This window comes from Gekko japonicus, unplaced genomic scaffold (assembly GCF_001447785.1).
Source record: "Gekko japonicus isolate JY-2015 unplaced genomic scaffold, Gekko_japonicus_V1.1 scaffold3223, whole genome shotgun sequence".
NCBI lineage: Eukaryota > Metazoa > Chordata > Lepidosauria > Squamata > Gekkonidae > Gekko > Gekko japonicus.
The window spans coordinates 126,977-142,413 of record NW_015163185.1 but is presented as its reverse complement, the minus strand read 5'-3'; the positions used below and the strand labels follow the sequence as shown (position 1 = coordinate 142,413).

Genomic DNA, 15,437 nt, shown 5'->3' with positions numbered 1-15,437 from the left:
TTATGATATCCAAGCGCATATAATTTGCATACATTTACATATGCACATAGTGGCGGTGGAAAGTGCTGTCAAGTCACAGCTGACTTATGGCAACCCCGTGGCGTTTTCAAGGCAAGAGACATTCAGAGGTGGTTTGCCATTGCCTGCCTCCATGTTGTGACCCTGGCATTCCTTGGAGGTCTCCCATCCGAATACTAGCCAGGGCTGACCCTGCTTAGCTTCCGACATCTGACAAAATTGAGCTAGCCTGGGCTATTCATGTCAGGGCATATGCGCATGACATAGCTGGTATTCATTTTCATGATCTCTGTAGGTTGAATACGTCTTACACAAATGGTATTCTGAGTGCACCATAAGAATAGTCAGTGGAGTCAGACCAGGTCCATAAAGCTCAGCATCCTATCTCCAGGCAACAGCTAGATAAGGGTCTTCAGATGGGGTGGGATGGGGATATTTATTTCCGGTTATCAGCAGCATCTCATCTCAAACCATGACACAGTGTTTCATAACATGGAGGATACATTTTGGCTATTAAGAGAATGACAGACCTACATTTACCTAAAACGAAGCCTTTACTGTGGCAAACAAAGAGTGTGACCCAAGTTATATCTGCTCATTAAAACCAACCTAACCTAATGCAACTGGAAATGCTAAGGCTGAGGACTGTGGTATTATATTGGCGTTCAAGGCCAAAACTACAGCAACAGTAAGGGATGGAAGAAGGGGTTTGTGGGTCACAATGGAGCTAGTACAATGGGAAGGAGGAACAACTGGCATGATTTTAGAGGGGTTAGGATATGTTTTGGAATAAATTGCTCGCAAATGGTTCATGACCATAAGGGCATGACAGTCAATGATACCAAAGAATGGAATTTACATTTAAGGTGATTGCCAATGCTTTATTTTACAGTGCACTATTCTCAAGTAAACCATGTCCATTTTGGAGCTCACAAGTTAAAATACATCACTGGTTACTATAAATGAAATAACTTTCCTGAAGCAATGGTAGTATGCCAGAACAAACCTCTCAATTATGAAGAAATAAAATTGGAGAACAGACACTGGGAACAAAAGTACTAAAGACATCCTCCAAATACTTTACACAATTAGAAGTTCCACTGGTGGTGGCTTTAAAGGAATCTTTCCTAGTGTAAATTTCTTTGCTTCAAATTGCTTCAGTTCATCTGCAGATAGTTCATTCTTTGGAGTAAATAACTTTTCAGAAGCGATGTTGGTTTGGGTTACTGATGATGCAAATGCCCCACTACTCCCAAAAGCATTTGTGGGCTGTCCAAACAGGGCGTTCCTCGAATCCAAAGTTGGGGCAGCAACAGCTGAACTGCTAGCACCAAACACTGGAGCAGACGTGTTATTTGAAGAACTTGTAGGAAGTGAATGTCCAAATCCTGAAAATCCAGAAGTTCCAAAGCTACCAGAAGTTGCAGAACTTTTAAATGAAAAGGAAGCCGCAGATGAAGCAGTTTGGTACCCAAAGCCAACTGAATGGGTAGTAGCAGTAGATGAAGATGTTGCACCCACTGTTGGATGATTCGGAACACCAGGAAGGCTCCCAAATGTAGGCAGGCTTCCAGATGAGACGTTAGCCAGCTCCGAAGGTGATTTGAAAGAAAAGGTTTTAGCACTGCTTTGTTTATTCACAGGAAAGGCTGCAATAGTAGTACACAGAACAGCATTTATTAAAGGTATGTTTACCACATTAAGACTGAAGAGAGACCAGTTGAAAAATATAGGCAGGACTGATTACTTGAGTTTAGCATAAAATACTTACTTGATGTCCCAAAAGCTGATGGCTGCTGTCCCCCAAAAGCTGACGGCTGCTGTCCCCCGAAAGCTGACGGCTGCTGTCCCCCAAACCCAAATGCAGGTGGTGGTTGACTAGCCACATTCTTGAGTTCAGATATCTTAAAACAAAAAGGAAATAAAAAGCTCTCATCTCCTTGAAAACACAGGTTCTACAGCATATGGTTTAATGTTGTGCAATGTAACAAGATATAAACCAATGTCTGTTCAACAGAAGAATACTACTGAAATTACAAAGGGGTAACGGTGGTAATCTGTTGCAGCAAAATGTGACAGGATTCCAGCATTACCTCAGACTAACAAAACCTATTTCCACATCTGACAAAGTGAGTTCTGACTCACAACAGCTTGTGCCAAAATAAATGTTGTTAATCTTTGTGGTGCCACTCGATTCTGGTTTAACTGAAATCACCGTCACCCTCTCAATATTTATTTTGCCATCATAGGATGCCATCCATGCACTAGACAGATCATAGGGAACTCACATGGTCTCTACTCAAAAATGTTCATTAGACCAGTGCTTGTTAACCCATTCATCAGGACCCCACCTGCTGGATCTCAAGCCCCATCAGACGTGAGATGCTCTTGCTGCTTTGTGGAAGCACCTGCTGCTAGTGTGCAAGTGCAGACAACAAGGGTGCAGTTCCACCTCCACCCTTTGCACCCACAATGAGAGGAGCAGCTGGACAGTGAGCTGAGGACACACCACAGTACAGATGAGTTCTTGTCAGCGCCGGCAGATTCAGAGACACCCCTCTTTAAAAAAGCTCTCTTGCCTCTCTTTCCCCAGCCTTCCTTTGGCTAGCTCGTTCTCCAGTGCACCGCATGTATCTACAGCATGAACCCCACCATGAGTTCCTAATGCTGACTTTTCTTCTTTCTGTCATGTGGGTCAGAGTATGTGACTTCCTGTCATGAGGCCCAGCCCACAATGGGTCTCATATTGCTACCTGAGTGTTAGAGGTTCGCCCGAGGCTGGAAAAGCTGAAAACCACTGTAGCAGATCAACAAGAAAGTGATGGAGGGACGAGGAACAATGATAAGAGAACAGAAGAGTCTGGTATCAGCAGAGGTGAGCCACTGTGGTTCCAGCAATACTTTACTAAAGAAGTGGAATTTGAGGATATAAAGAATATAATATCAAGAAGTGATATAAAGAAGTGATTCAGGAAACAGAAACAGGGAAGGAAGTAGCTCTGAGTCTTGGAGGCAACATGACAGAAGGCAAGAAAACAAAGGCAGGCACAACAGAGGGCCAGCTCCAATTGAGCCACTGCAAAGTAGAGACACAGAGAAGGAGAACTAAGGCAGATCAGAGAGCAGCTATATTTGGATGCAAAAAGGTGGAACACTGTAGGATCTCCTGGCTCAGTTGGCTACTTCTAAGAAGCAAGGGCAACCATAACAGATTACGGGCATGATTTATAAAGGCTATTCTGCTAGTTTATTAAGTGGATAATAATGGACCAGTAATTTATTTATTTAACAAACAAATAATTCAGCGATGGCCAACTTGCTCCAATCAGTGGGAAGGATGGGGGGATGACGACTGACCAAACCATTCCCTGACGAAGCTGCTTAGAGGACAAAGAACAGCCACGGCCATGGTTCCTGCTATTGCTTCCCACTAGCACAATGAGGTGGAGGGCATAAAATTTCTTTTTCAGCAAGGAACTTGTCAGGCCAAAGACAATCCAAGGGGTTCTGCTTCACACCTAGTCAGTATCAAGAAAGTGGCCTTGTTTAGCTGTTTTTTTGGACTTTCAAAAGTTTTGCCAGGCTTTTGGACCTAATCAAGTTATTGAAAGCTGCACTCTGGGAAATTAATGTCCCTCTAACTTGCAGTTTCCAGTGAGATAAGGAATGAGATGGAGTCAGGCAGAGGTGCAAGTGAAATAATGGGTCTGGGGGCTTCAAGGCCAGAGACCAGGAGGGAGTTTCACACTCACATTCCATCTCATTAGCACAAGGAACCCTGGGCATGAGAAAAGTTGCTTGATTGTGAATACATGTCAGTTGGAGAGGTATGTGGTCACATGCCCTAGCAACACACTTGACTGGCCAAAGAGTCTGGTATCAAGCAAGACCATTCATTCTAGTTTGGTGCTTCTAGTCCTCCTTTAGACCGTAGGTTGGGCCTTGTGCTGCTGGAACACCTGCTTCTTGGATTTTGGAGTTCTATCTGGACTTTATACCTTCAGTCTGACCAGGTAACATCTGGGTCAGAGGACTAAAGTATAAGTAAGTATTCTAGGTTAGCTATTTAATTTTATTATTTTCTTCCCTGTTTTCCTGCTTCTATATTTATCTGCATACTTTAGCACATTAGTTTTAATAAACCTTATTGATTACACTCCTGTGGTGCTATCTGGGTTTTGGGACATCAATCTAAACCCAGCAGCTCAACCTATTTTGGCCAAAGTAATTGTTTGTGGAATTCAACCCGCAAGTGGAATTCAACCTTGCAGGGCTGATTTCTTGATTAACACCCGGTCCCGCTGGAGGCCTACTCCTTCAGTCTCACAGCTGAGGGTTAGCTTAGAGAGGCTGATGGTGGTTTGTTACCCTGGGCAGTGAGGATTCATTCCCCATTTTTGTGCGTTTTGCTCTTCACCTTCACCTTAAAGCCTTCTTGTGGGACAAGGAGGCTTTGACAGTCAGCACCCCCTACAAACGCTGGGGCACACGCAGATACCACCCCCACCGAACTGCAGCTTTTGCCCTGGCTGCCTAACATCAGAACAAGACCTGTGCCTGGTTATCACTGCTCTAATCCAGTGGTACTCCTTCCACAGCTCACAGAGAGCCAATCAAAAGAGCCGCATTCACTTCCATTCCTGGCATGGAGCCTGCACTTTAGGGAGCCTTGTAGCTTATTTATTCCCCAATAGCAGCTGTTTCAAGGTAGGGACCACTTGCCAGCTACAAGCCTTCCACCAGACAAAGACCTTTTGCCCATTTTCCTGAAGCATGGGGCAAGTGCTCTACTGAGGAGCTGTGCTCAGAAGAGCCACAGGCGGTCTATGTCAAAGAGCCACATATGGCTCTTAAGCCTCTGAGTGAGTATCTCTGCTCTAGTTTCTCCTTCCTTTTTCCTCCACAAAGAGGTCATGCCAGAACCCCAGAATGAACATGTGTAATTCAAGCAAATAATTTTCTGTAACTCACCAATGCAGTTTTAGTAGAAGCATTTATATTCTTCAGCTCAAGTAGTCTGCTTCTCCACTGAGTGACTAACTGCTGGACTGAGTTGACCTGGAAAAAAAGGAGGGGGATTAGAACTTGGTAGATCTCTACCAATCAAGCTTAAAATGAACAGAGTTTCTGAACACCTGTGATTCAAATGTGTGGATACTTTCTTAATAAAGGAACTTAATTACTTTCCCACAATTCAAACACATCTTTCTGAAAAACCTTTCCCATCTGATAGCTATCTACCCCAAACAATATGTAGAGACTTACATAATTTTGAATATTACTATTGGCACTGCAGTTATAGTATTCAAGACGTAGCTCTTCAGGAGAAAAGGCTGGAAAACCTGCAAGAAAACAATCAGAACTGAGAGACAGACTACTGCTTCTAGCCCCAGCTATGAAATAACAGTAAACGTATCTGTCTGTAACACCTAACGAGTCAGATTTATTGCAGACAAACAAAGTAATTGGCCTATGAAAACTCAAAACTGCAAACTATAACAGAATCCTCTATATTTCTCTTTGTTACTTAAAGTTTACTTAAAGTTGTTTTGGGAAGCGTACTGTTTTACTTCAGGGATGTAAGCTTGTGAGCTTGCAAATTCATCACCGCTCCACTGATGGCTGAACTAGATGTTTTTTCACTAGATGTGCGATTTCAGCTTCATGTTTGCCAGTGTTGTGTAGTGGCAAAGAGTGCCAGACTAGTATTTGGAAGACCAAGCTTTGAATCTCCACTTGTATCATATTAGCTCGCTGGGTAATCTCGGGGCAGTCACACAGTCTCAGCCTAACCTACTTCACAGGGCTGCTGAGAGGATAACACAGAGGAGAGAATGATGTGAGCCATTTCGGGTACCACTGGGGAGAAAGGTGGGGTATAAATAAATAAATGGAATACCAGACCTGGGGCCTATTTGGACAGCGTTCAATCCCTCCTGTAACTGCTGCTTCTCTCCTGTAAATAACCCTTGAAAACTGCCCCCCCCTTTTACCCTGAGGTTGGGGACACTTGTAAGGGGAAATCAGCACGGGAGGGAAAAGATACAAACCTCCAGTAAGTTTTTAATCCCTTCCCCTCCTTGGAAATGCACCCCCCACCCATCTGTACAGTAGGCATTATAAAGGAAAACTGTACTCAGGATCCCTGTGTTTCAGTGTGTCCCTCAGCACTGCAACAACAGCAGATTAGGCCTGGCTAAACTGCCACAAGTAGGCCAGATCAGCAAGAAAAGCTTGTAAGGCTCTACAAAGCACCCAGTTGCTGTGCACCTGATAAAGATGTTAGATCCAAGGATAATTCCATATACATGCAGTTATATCCACAGCTATACTGAACAAGAATCTTAGAAGCACAGTCCACAGTAAACACTCATTAAAAAAGAGAACCCTTATGTGTATTTGCGTACTACACATTTTACTATTTAATGTCCATAAGGTGAGAAAGAAGGCTAAACAGTTGGGGGGAAATTAAAATACAGAATCAACACTAGGGAAAGTTTTACCTGAAATATTTGGCTTGTCTTTCGATGGTGAATAGGAGGAAAACATCCACTGGCCTGAAGATTCCCAAACCTCCATGTCTTTCATTATAATTTCACTAGATAATTAGTATCAAAAAGTTATAAACCAAACTAATTTGGAGATTAGCAAAGCAAAAAACCAATTTAAAGCTAGATTAAAAACACACACTGGCAGGTCAAAAGCCTGCTGAAAGGGATATGAAGGAAAAATAAGTTAAAGAGTTAGCATTGCAAGTTGTTTTAGAAACAGAAACAGAAAAAAACAAGCAACTGGAGAGTGCAAAATCGAACCAAAACACAAAATACTTGGATATGTAAATGTTTACTTGTAGAATAACTTTTCTTCAAGTTTTACAGCACTTTGGTACTTCTGTAGTCACTCTGTTATGCAAAGGAACACAGATGCAGATCCAGTCCCCACCGAATTTGATAGATGTGGCTTACGCAAAAGGGGCTTCTTCCAAGCTCATAGAAAATCTCCTGATATCTATATCATGGCCTCATTATGCAGATTTTTTATTCACGCTTTGTGGCCATTGTACAGAATTAAACATATTGACTTCCAGAGATTCTGAATCTTGTTGGTTTGCAGCACTGGAATGCTAATCTGACATTAAACAGCAGCACATCTATCGTAAATGCTGGAAGAAAGTCCCAGTGATCAAAAACCCACTTAACACTATAAAGATTATACTGGCAGAAGGGCATTAGGAGGAATACAAAAGGGGGACAGATGGGTCTTACCACTTTTTGCTCACCTTCCCCTCCCCTCTGATTCCGCTTCCTTCCTTGTCCCCGATCTTGCTAGCTGCCCACTCATGCTTTGCCCTTCGAAACTCACTTCTGCGAGTTTCAAAATGTTCCTCACCTACCTCCAAGAATGTCAAAATGAAACTGAGATCTCCTTAGATCTTAACACCATTTTAGATTTACTAGACAGGCATGGACAACTCTGACAATGCTGTTTGTAGTTGTCAAAAAAGTCTTCAGAAACCTTGGCACTTTTTTGGTTTTATTTCACCCCTCTCTTTTTAAAAATTAAGATTATTGTACAAACCTAGAGCTTCCTCCAGGTTTACAGAAACACCTACCCAAGCCCTGGTTGACCCCAGTGAGAGAATTCTTTGATCTGCACAGTAGGACCAACATGGGAATTAAATATATGATGTTATAAAGCACCATCCTATTATGCTGCATAATTCCTATTTATCGAAATAGATTTTAAGAAGTCTAACTGCATGTAGGTATTCACAGGTATTAAGAATGCAAGGGTTCTTTCCTTCTTTCTTTCTCAACACAAACTCAAAAGATAAATCACTGCAACTTACAGAAGCTTCTCATCCTCATTTTTAATGCCATCGCTACTCCCATCTTCATTAGAGTTTAACGCACCGAACCTATTTTGAGAATAGCCCAAGTCAGCCTGGGGCCCATGGAATGCTCTCCCATGATCTCTGTTACTGTGCCAGTTTGATGCTTTAGAAAAACTGGATGCCTGGACAATAGGGTATCTCTGATTATGACCATCCCATCCGCCTCTTCTGCTGGAGCCTTAAATCGGAAGAAAAGAAAAAAGGCATTCATCTTCAGTGAAATAGAGCAAGTTTAACCTTTCGAGAAAAAAAGTTAGAACATACACAATCTGCTCAATATCTGTAAAAGAATGGCTGAAAGGTTATAAACAAAAAAAGAACATACACTGAACATACATCAAAAGACATTCATCTTCAGTGAAATAGAGGAAGTTTAACCTTTCAAGAAAAAAAGTTAGAACATACACAACCTGCTCAATATCTGTAAAAGAATGGCTGAGAGGTTATAAACAAAAAAGAACATACACTGAACATACATCACTGCCTGACATGGAATGGTTCTAAGGCTGAAGGTTCGAAAGGCTTATTTAAATTATTTATAGCCCACCTTTCTCACTGGGACTCAAGGTGGATTACACAGAGCAAATCAATAAATCAACAGAATGGAACATCCAATAAACCGTGCAATATGATTTGTATTGTAGAAATCAGCAATCAGCCAGAAACCTACCTAAACCACAGCTGCTGCAAAGCGTATCAACATGACACATTAAATGATGTTAAAATTTTTAGTAGGATCCTATTTTCAGCAACAGATAGTTCTGTCCATAGTCCCTGACTCTTTACCGAAGCTTCTTTCTGAACCCTTTTGTTAACACTACAGGTCTATTACCTGTGTTTAAAAGCCCTCTTGAATAATTCAGTTCCACATAGTTTGCAGAAGGGTTGCAACTGGAAGAAAGTCTCACTGAAACTAGTGAATCTTACTACCAAACAAAATGGTGCTACACCATCGGTTTTTTAAGCAGTACTAGAAAATTAAGGGTTGAATCAGGAGCAGTATAATGCTCTGAAAGCTGATTTTATTATTGAGCCATTTCCACCCTGTATTCTGAAATGGGAAACCATACACCTATGGCAGTGATCTTGACTTTTTCAGACTAAAGATCTACCCCACGTGGAACCAGCAGAGCTACAAGAATGTGACATGAAGTCACTTGACATCAGAGCTCTATGACAGGAAGAGGAGTCAGAGTTATGACCTCATCAGTGGCAAGGTCAGGACTGGGGGCGGTAGCACATCAAGAAAGCCAGCAGCAGGAAACAGCTGAGCTCCAGGAGGTGCATCAAAGTGAGGCATAAGTTCAAGTGTCAGAGTTATGGAGGAATGCTCTCAATGGCTGAATGCCTTAGCCTTACAGAGGCATTTCTCAGCAGCAAAGTGGGGAAGGGGAGTGTAATGATTCCTTGTTTTATGAATGTGTGTGTGCCTTTAAATGCTTGGTTGGAGTGCATGGTTAGTAGACTACAGTGACTGAGAGAGACAGATGTGCTGTGATTGGTGTATGACAGAGTGTGGGAGGGGTTTTTGAAGTGAATCTGTGTGGGTGTGTCAGTAAGTCAGTTATGAGAGACAGTTAGAAATCAGTTGGAATTGTTCAGTTAGAGAGTTAAGTCAGTGAGTGTTCAGTTAGTTCTGAGTGAGTTCTTAAAGAGTGCAGTATATATGTCCTTAGCCTATGTGGCTGACTGTCCTTAGCCTGTGTGGCTGACAATAGCAAAGAGTGACTCCTGTTAATGTTGGAACTGAGTGTCAAAACAAACAAAAAGTAAAGGAAAAAAAGACAGTGTGTGTGATACATTTGATAGATATATTTTCAAGTCCCTTTATCCAAGTTAGTTACAGAATAGTAAAGGTAAAGGTTCCCTTGCTCGAAAGCCAGTCGAATCCGACTCTAGGGTTGCGGTGCTCATCTCTGTTTCAAAGCCAAAGAGCCAGCGCTGTCCGAAGACGTTTCTGTGGTCATGTGGCCGGCATGACTAAAGACCAAGGCGCACGGAACGCTGTTACCTTCCCACCGAAGTGGTACCTATTTATCTACTTGCAATTTCTTGCTTTCAAACTGCTAGGTTGGCAGGAGCGGGAACTAGAGACGGGAGCTCACTCCGTCATGCGGCAACTCGGGTCTCGAACTGCTGAACTACTTGACCTTCCACAGCCTGCAGTTCAGCATCTTAACCACTTGAGCCACCGCAGCTCCTTAGTTACAGAATAACCAACGTCATATTTTGTTCTTATTTCAATAAATCATCTTTTGTTCAAGTTTATCCCCGAATTTAGTTCTATCTTTCCTCAGGACCACATAGATCCCTGAAAAGGCCCGACTCTAGGTCACCTTACCAGCAAAAGAAACAGAGAGAAGGTTTGGAAATCCTTAAATTCCTGGTGGCAGCAGAAACTACCCCGTTTACAAAAGCAAAGAGCACATTTAAAGGGAAAACCAGTCCTCCCTAAAGAGGACGCCACAGGGAGGCTCTCCAAGACTCCACAGGTTGAAAATCCACGAATCTAAGAAAATTCAACACAACTACGATTACCTTCACTGATACCGAAAGCATTGTTTGTGTAAAAGGAATGTTGCCCATTATAGAAAAAGAGAAAGAACAACAGATATAAACAGGTAACCCTACCACAGCCAGGTGCACCAGCATTTATACCATTTTACTACCTGGTGTGTTAAGTATAAACAGAGCATACCATTCAGTCCAAATACATGTTTTTATTATACATAAGCAAACTACAGAACAACAGACTACTTCTCAGGTAATCCCAAAGATATCACTGGAAGCCAACCTGACATAATGAGCCCTACTTGTAGGGAAGGGCCACCTAGTAAATCTAATTTAATAAATAAAACTAAATTGTGTATGCACTTATCCCACTCCTCAACCAAAACTGGCTCACAAGACAGTTCATGCAGCAAACCGACCCAATACAACTGAGATTAAAATGCAGTAAACAATTATTTAGGGAGGGAAGTGTCAGATTCATTGAATCCATGCATTAAACCATGCCTTAGAGATGGGACTCTCACTGAACTGGATCTGTAGGGAGGGGATTCCCGGCTGAGTCGGATCCAGGCACGATTCCGGGGTGCCGGGCCATTCGGCTGAACAGCCTAGTACCTTAGCCACACGGGGGAGACAGTGGCTGCTTCCTTCCCTTCCTCCTGAAGATCACTCACGGCCACAGGTGGTGCAGCCGGAACCAGGACTGCCGGCCACACGGGAAACCGGGAACGGAGGGCCAGAAAACCGCCCACCCTGAACCAAGCACGCGACAACCGAGAGCCGCTTGAGATGCTTCCCTCCCCTGCCACCCCCAGCGCATTACCGGAGCTCAGAGAAGGCTGGCTGGATCCTCCGCCGTGGCGCGGATGCAGGTACCAGCATCTTTCGCCGAAGCGGCAGTTGCCCTGCAAATAGTAGTGGCAAATCTTGCCGCCGGAGGCCATGGCTAGCCTGCAAGGAACAGCATAAAAACGGCCCCCGCTGAAGCATCAACAACAGCACGAAGAGTTGGAGAAAACTGCCCCGCAGCCAATCAGTGGATTTTTAGTGAGCCAGTTCTTGCGGGGGAGGAAGTCATGTCGATGACGCACCAACAGCAGCGGCTCAAAGAAAAGAACGGGCAGTTAACATCAAGGGGCTACAGATTTCCCGGTTCTCTGATATGACTTCCGGTATCCGTTTGCTGCTGCTGGTGAAGTCCCGTACAAGGAAAGAGGTGGAGCTTGACGTTTACTATGATGACAGTATCTCATGTGAAGGGGCGTTGGAGGTATCCCGCTTTCAGTGTTCAGTGCACACACACACACTCCTTAAAACTAAGCAGGTCGACGTAGAAGCTGGTCCTTTTATTAAGGTGCATTACCGGCATGCTGAACTCTCTCTCCTAGTTCACAAACTGCTATGAAGTTGACGGTGGCGTAACGACGCTGCAGTGCCTCCAAGCGTGATAAGCAAGTACAAGCCCTCAACGAGATATCAGGGCTGATTTTCTATCCCGCAGGGGCTCAGTTCAAAGTTCAAACCCAACCACTGCCTGAACAGTGGGTGCACGAGTAATCACAGAAGCAGGTCCCACTTAAAGAGCTGCTCTATCCAGATGCCTCCGCGTTATGACCCCGGCGGATCTCTGGTTACCCGGGCGGCCCTTCTTGTCAGATATTCCATTTTGCCCCTCAGAATCTCTGCCCACAGCTCAAGAATCCCAGTTGTCTGAGCGCCTACTCACCGTGGTTAAAGGATACAGAAAATGCCTCATGAGCCGTTTTGAGAGTTCCTTTCTTTCTGGGGTGCTCTAAGGATTCAAAAGTGTTGGAATGTACAAGGTCTATATAGTGAACCTACTTGAAGATCAGAACAGCCTATAGGGCAGTGGTGGCGAACCTATGGCACGGGTGCCAGAGGTGGCACTCAGAGCCCTCTCTGTGGGCACGTGTGCCAACACCCCAGCCAGGCCCAGACCATCATTAAAGTGCGGAATTCTCTGCCAAATAATTTTAAGTAAATGAAAGCATTTGGGATTGCTTTCCTTACTTTGTTTGGATCATCTTAAGTTAATGTATGAGTTGCTTTTTCTAAAGTAAAACCTCAGTATTCAGGTTAAATTGCCGTGTTCGCACTTTGCGATAAATAAGTGGGTTTTGGGTCGCAGTTTGGGCACTCGGTCTCTAAAAGGTTCGCCATCACTGCTATAGGGGGACAGTTGAAGGATTGCTAGTTAGCAGCTAGATTAATCCTTCCTGTCTCCTGACTGGCTCTTTGGAGACTTCCTGCTCCAACTGAACCCTCCCTGTCATTCCTATCTCTCACAGCAGTCAATCAGTTAAGCCTGTCTGCCTCTCCTCTGTTCTATCAAAGTTTATTTCTTCTTTAATAAACCTAGTTATTTTCTTTGAACAGTTGGTGCTCCGTTCCTCTGCATGTTTAAGCTCTGCCAAAAACAAAACAAAAAAACCCTTGCTGGCCCCAGGGGCAACCATGGACACTCTTCAGTTCCAGCAGGAGGGGCCGGGAGGAGGAATAGCCGTTAGGAAACACACAGAGGACTGGCTTCAGGAAGCTGACCCTAATCAGGTCTCTGCTTAATGGAGTCCAGAACAGGAGAACAATAATGGACATATTCCTGAAAGCACCCTTCTTGAATTAAAGGCAAAGCACGACAAGAGGTTGCAGCCCTGAATAAGGTGAGCATGGTGAGGAGGCAGACTGTGGCAGAGATGCCACTGACAAAAAGTGTTCCAGGGTGAGAGGACTAACCCATTGTACATCAGTGCTGTGTTCCATCCACCCTGCATCTCAGCTCATACTCCCTTCTCTGTTTAGTGAGCCCAGTGGCTGGAACAGGATATTTTCCTGTCTGGACACTCCCCCCACTAGCCCCAGCGCAGTGAGATAAAAAAGGCTTTAGCATTGAGACTGCTGTATGTGTGCATGTTCATGTCCTCTGGCAATAGCAAATACTTTGTTTTCTCATTTGAGTGCAGTTATTTGGGAAACTTTTATGCCACCTCTCCATAGTCCTGCTCATGACAGCTACTGTCAACAGAGCATGATCTTTGTGTAAACATCTTTATAAACCTGTCTCCAAGTATCAAAACTGCTTTTCTAAGCAAATGTATATATTTGAATCCTTTGTTTCTAGTGTGATGCTGGGCCGTTTCTAAAAGTACTAACCATATCCAAGTCCAGTAGCACCTTAAAGACCCACCAGATTTCCAAGGTATAAAGCTTTCAAGAGTCCAAGCTTCCTTTGTTAAAACAGAGCTTTGACTCCCAAAAGCTTGTTGTAATGATTCCATTTTTGGTGTTTGTGTTTCTTTAAATATTAAGTTTGACTGCAGTAAAGAGGGAGACAAGTGTGATGTGATTGGCTGATGACTGAGAGTGTGGGAGGAGAGATGTCTATGAAGTGATTTGGTGTTCATGTGTGTGAGTCTGTGTGACAGAGGAAGCAGTTGGAGCTTAGTTTAGCTGGTGTGGCTATGAGAAAGTTCAGCCTGTGTGGCTATATATATATATGAGAGAGAGAGATAAGCCTGTCAGAGTTTCATTTTGGTGTATGAGAGACTGTGTGAGACACCAAGCTTTGTCAGTTATATTTTCTTTCTTCAAAAACAGTTCAAACACACCCAGAAACCTATTTTGTTCTTTTATAAATAAATCAATATTTGTTTAAACTTATCCCAGCAATCAGAATAATCCTTCCTCAGGGCCACAAAGTCCTCTGAAGCACCCAGACCCTGGTTCATTCTACCAAAATAGAGAGTTGGAATTTTTAATTCCTGGTGGCAGCAAAAATCGACTAAGTTCATGTACACAGAGTGTGTTTTAAAGGAGAAACAGTCTCCCCAATAAGCAGGATGCCACACTTATACTGTGGAAATCTTTTGGGTCTTTAAGTTGCTATTGGACTTAAGTCTTGCTCTTCTACTGCAGACCAACAGAGCTACACACTTGGTCAAAACATTATGCATTGGAATGTAAGCTCACTACCATTACCAAAACCCTGCACAACTCTTCAGTCATTCTATAATGGAAATATGTTATCTACAATCTGTACAGCATTTTGTGGGAACAGAGATAGAAGTATGAATTAGGAGGACTGCCAAGAGCTAAATCTTGAGGGGAGGCTTGGGGATTTCAATAAGTGCCTCCATCTTTCCTCATGCTTTAAATGTTGCTATTTGAGTAAATTCAGAAGAGGAAGCACTGCTATTTCTTTTCTTATAATCTCTTGTTTATCAACATTATATCAGCTTTTCTACTTGCCTGGTTCCCCTTTTCCTTGCAGTCCTATCCCATTTGGCAGATTCATCCAAGTCCTACGACTCCCAAGTTCTCAGGGATCAAGAGGCTCCCTTGTTCTTGCATGAACAGAAATACTAATAATATTCCCTTCCAAAACAAGTCAGATTCATATAGAATGCCATCTATTTTATTCTCTTATGTCTTCCTCCTTCCCACATGCAGCTGCCCAACTACCTTTTTTTAAAAAAAGAACTCTAGCTTTCTATACCAACAGCCACTAAATGAAGCATGTGTGTATAAATAAAATTCTAGGGATGTTAAAAATATTTTAATACAGCATCTTGTCTCCACCTAGTTTTCTTCCCCCTGGAGAGGTAGACTGACAGAAAGGTATCCTCTAATAGTGAAAGCACAACAGGTTAAAGGCAAGAACATATTCAACATTTGGCTTAACTTGCTTCACACACACACCTGGCTCTTTAATTATTTTGAAGGCATGTCCAGAAAGCTTTCATGACCATGCTGCTGAAGTAATATTTTTATAAGCCACATGATAATATGAGCAGGCAGCACAGATGAGCCTTCATGAAAAAGAACTTTACTACAATACCCAATAGGCTTAGACTGGAATAACTCTGTTTAGGATTGCACTGTCACACTTATGTTTGTCTGAACTGAGCCATAATACTATGAATTAGAATCTCTGCTCCCTTAGGATGGTGCTTAGCACATTTAGAATTAACTCATGCACGTTAAGCAACCTTGAGCT

At 43.1% G+C, this 15,437-nt stretch overlaps 1 protein-coding gene across 1 annotated transcript; it reads right to left on the bottom strand.

Annotated features, from left to right (window-relative positions):
* Positions 1-884: 884 nt before the first annotated feature.
* On the bottom strand, positions 885-11,576 carry NUPL2 (nucleoporin like 2). The gene is made up of 7 exons (XM_015407114.1): positions 11,247-11,576; positions 7,868-8,090; positions 6,522-6,616; positions 5,284-5,360; positions 4,990-5,076; positions 1,790-1,922; positions 885-1,667 (listed from the first exon to the last, which is right to left on the bottom strand). The coding sequence occupies exons 1-7, from the start codon at positions 11,365-11,367 to the stop codon at positions 1,099-1,101; spliced, it is 1,305 nt and encodes a 434-aa protein (XP_015262600.1). The 5' UTR covers positions 11,368-11,576; the 3' UTR covers positions 885-1,098.
* Positions 11,577-15,437: the final 3,861 nt, after the last annotated feature.

Excerpts from the sequence above, each read along its gene's own strand:
- NUPL2 (XM_015407114.1), bottom strand. The coding sequence starts at position 11,367 with ATGGCCTCCGGCGGCAAGATTTGCCACTACTATTTGCAGGGCAACTGC. Across the intron at positions 5,077-5,283 it reads ATAGTAATATTCAAAATTAT|GTCAACTCAGTCCAGCAGTT; the intron begins GTAAGTCTCTAC and ends CTTTTTTTCCAG. Across the intron at positions 1,923-4,989 it reads CTTCTACTAAAACTGCATTG|ATATCTGAACTCAAGAATGT; the intron begins GTGAGTTACAGA and ends TTTTGTTTTAAG.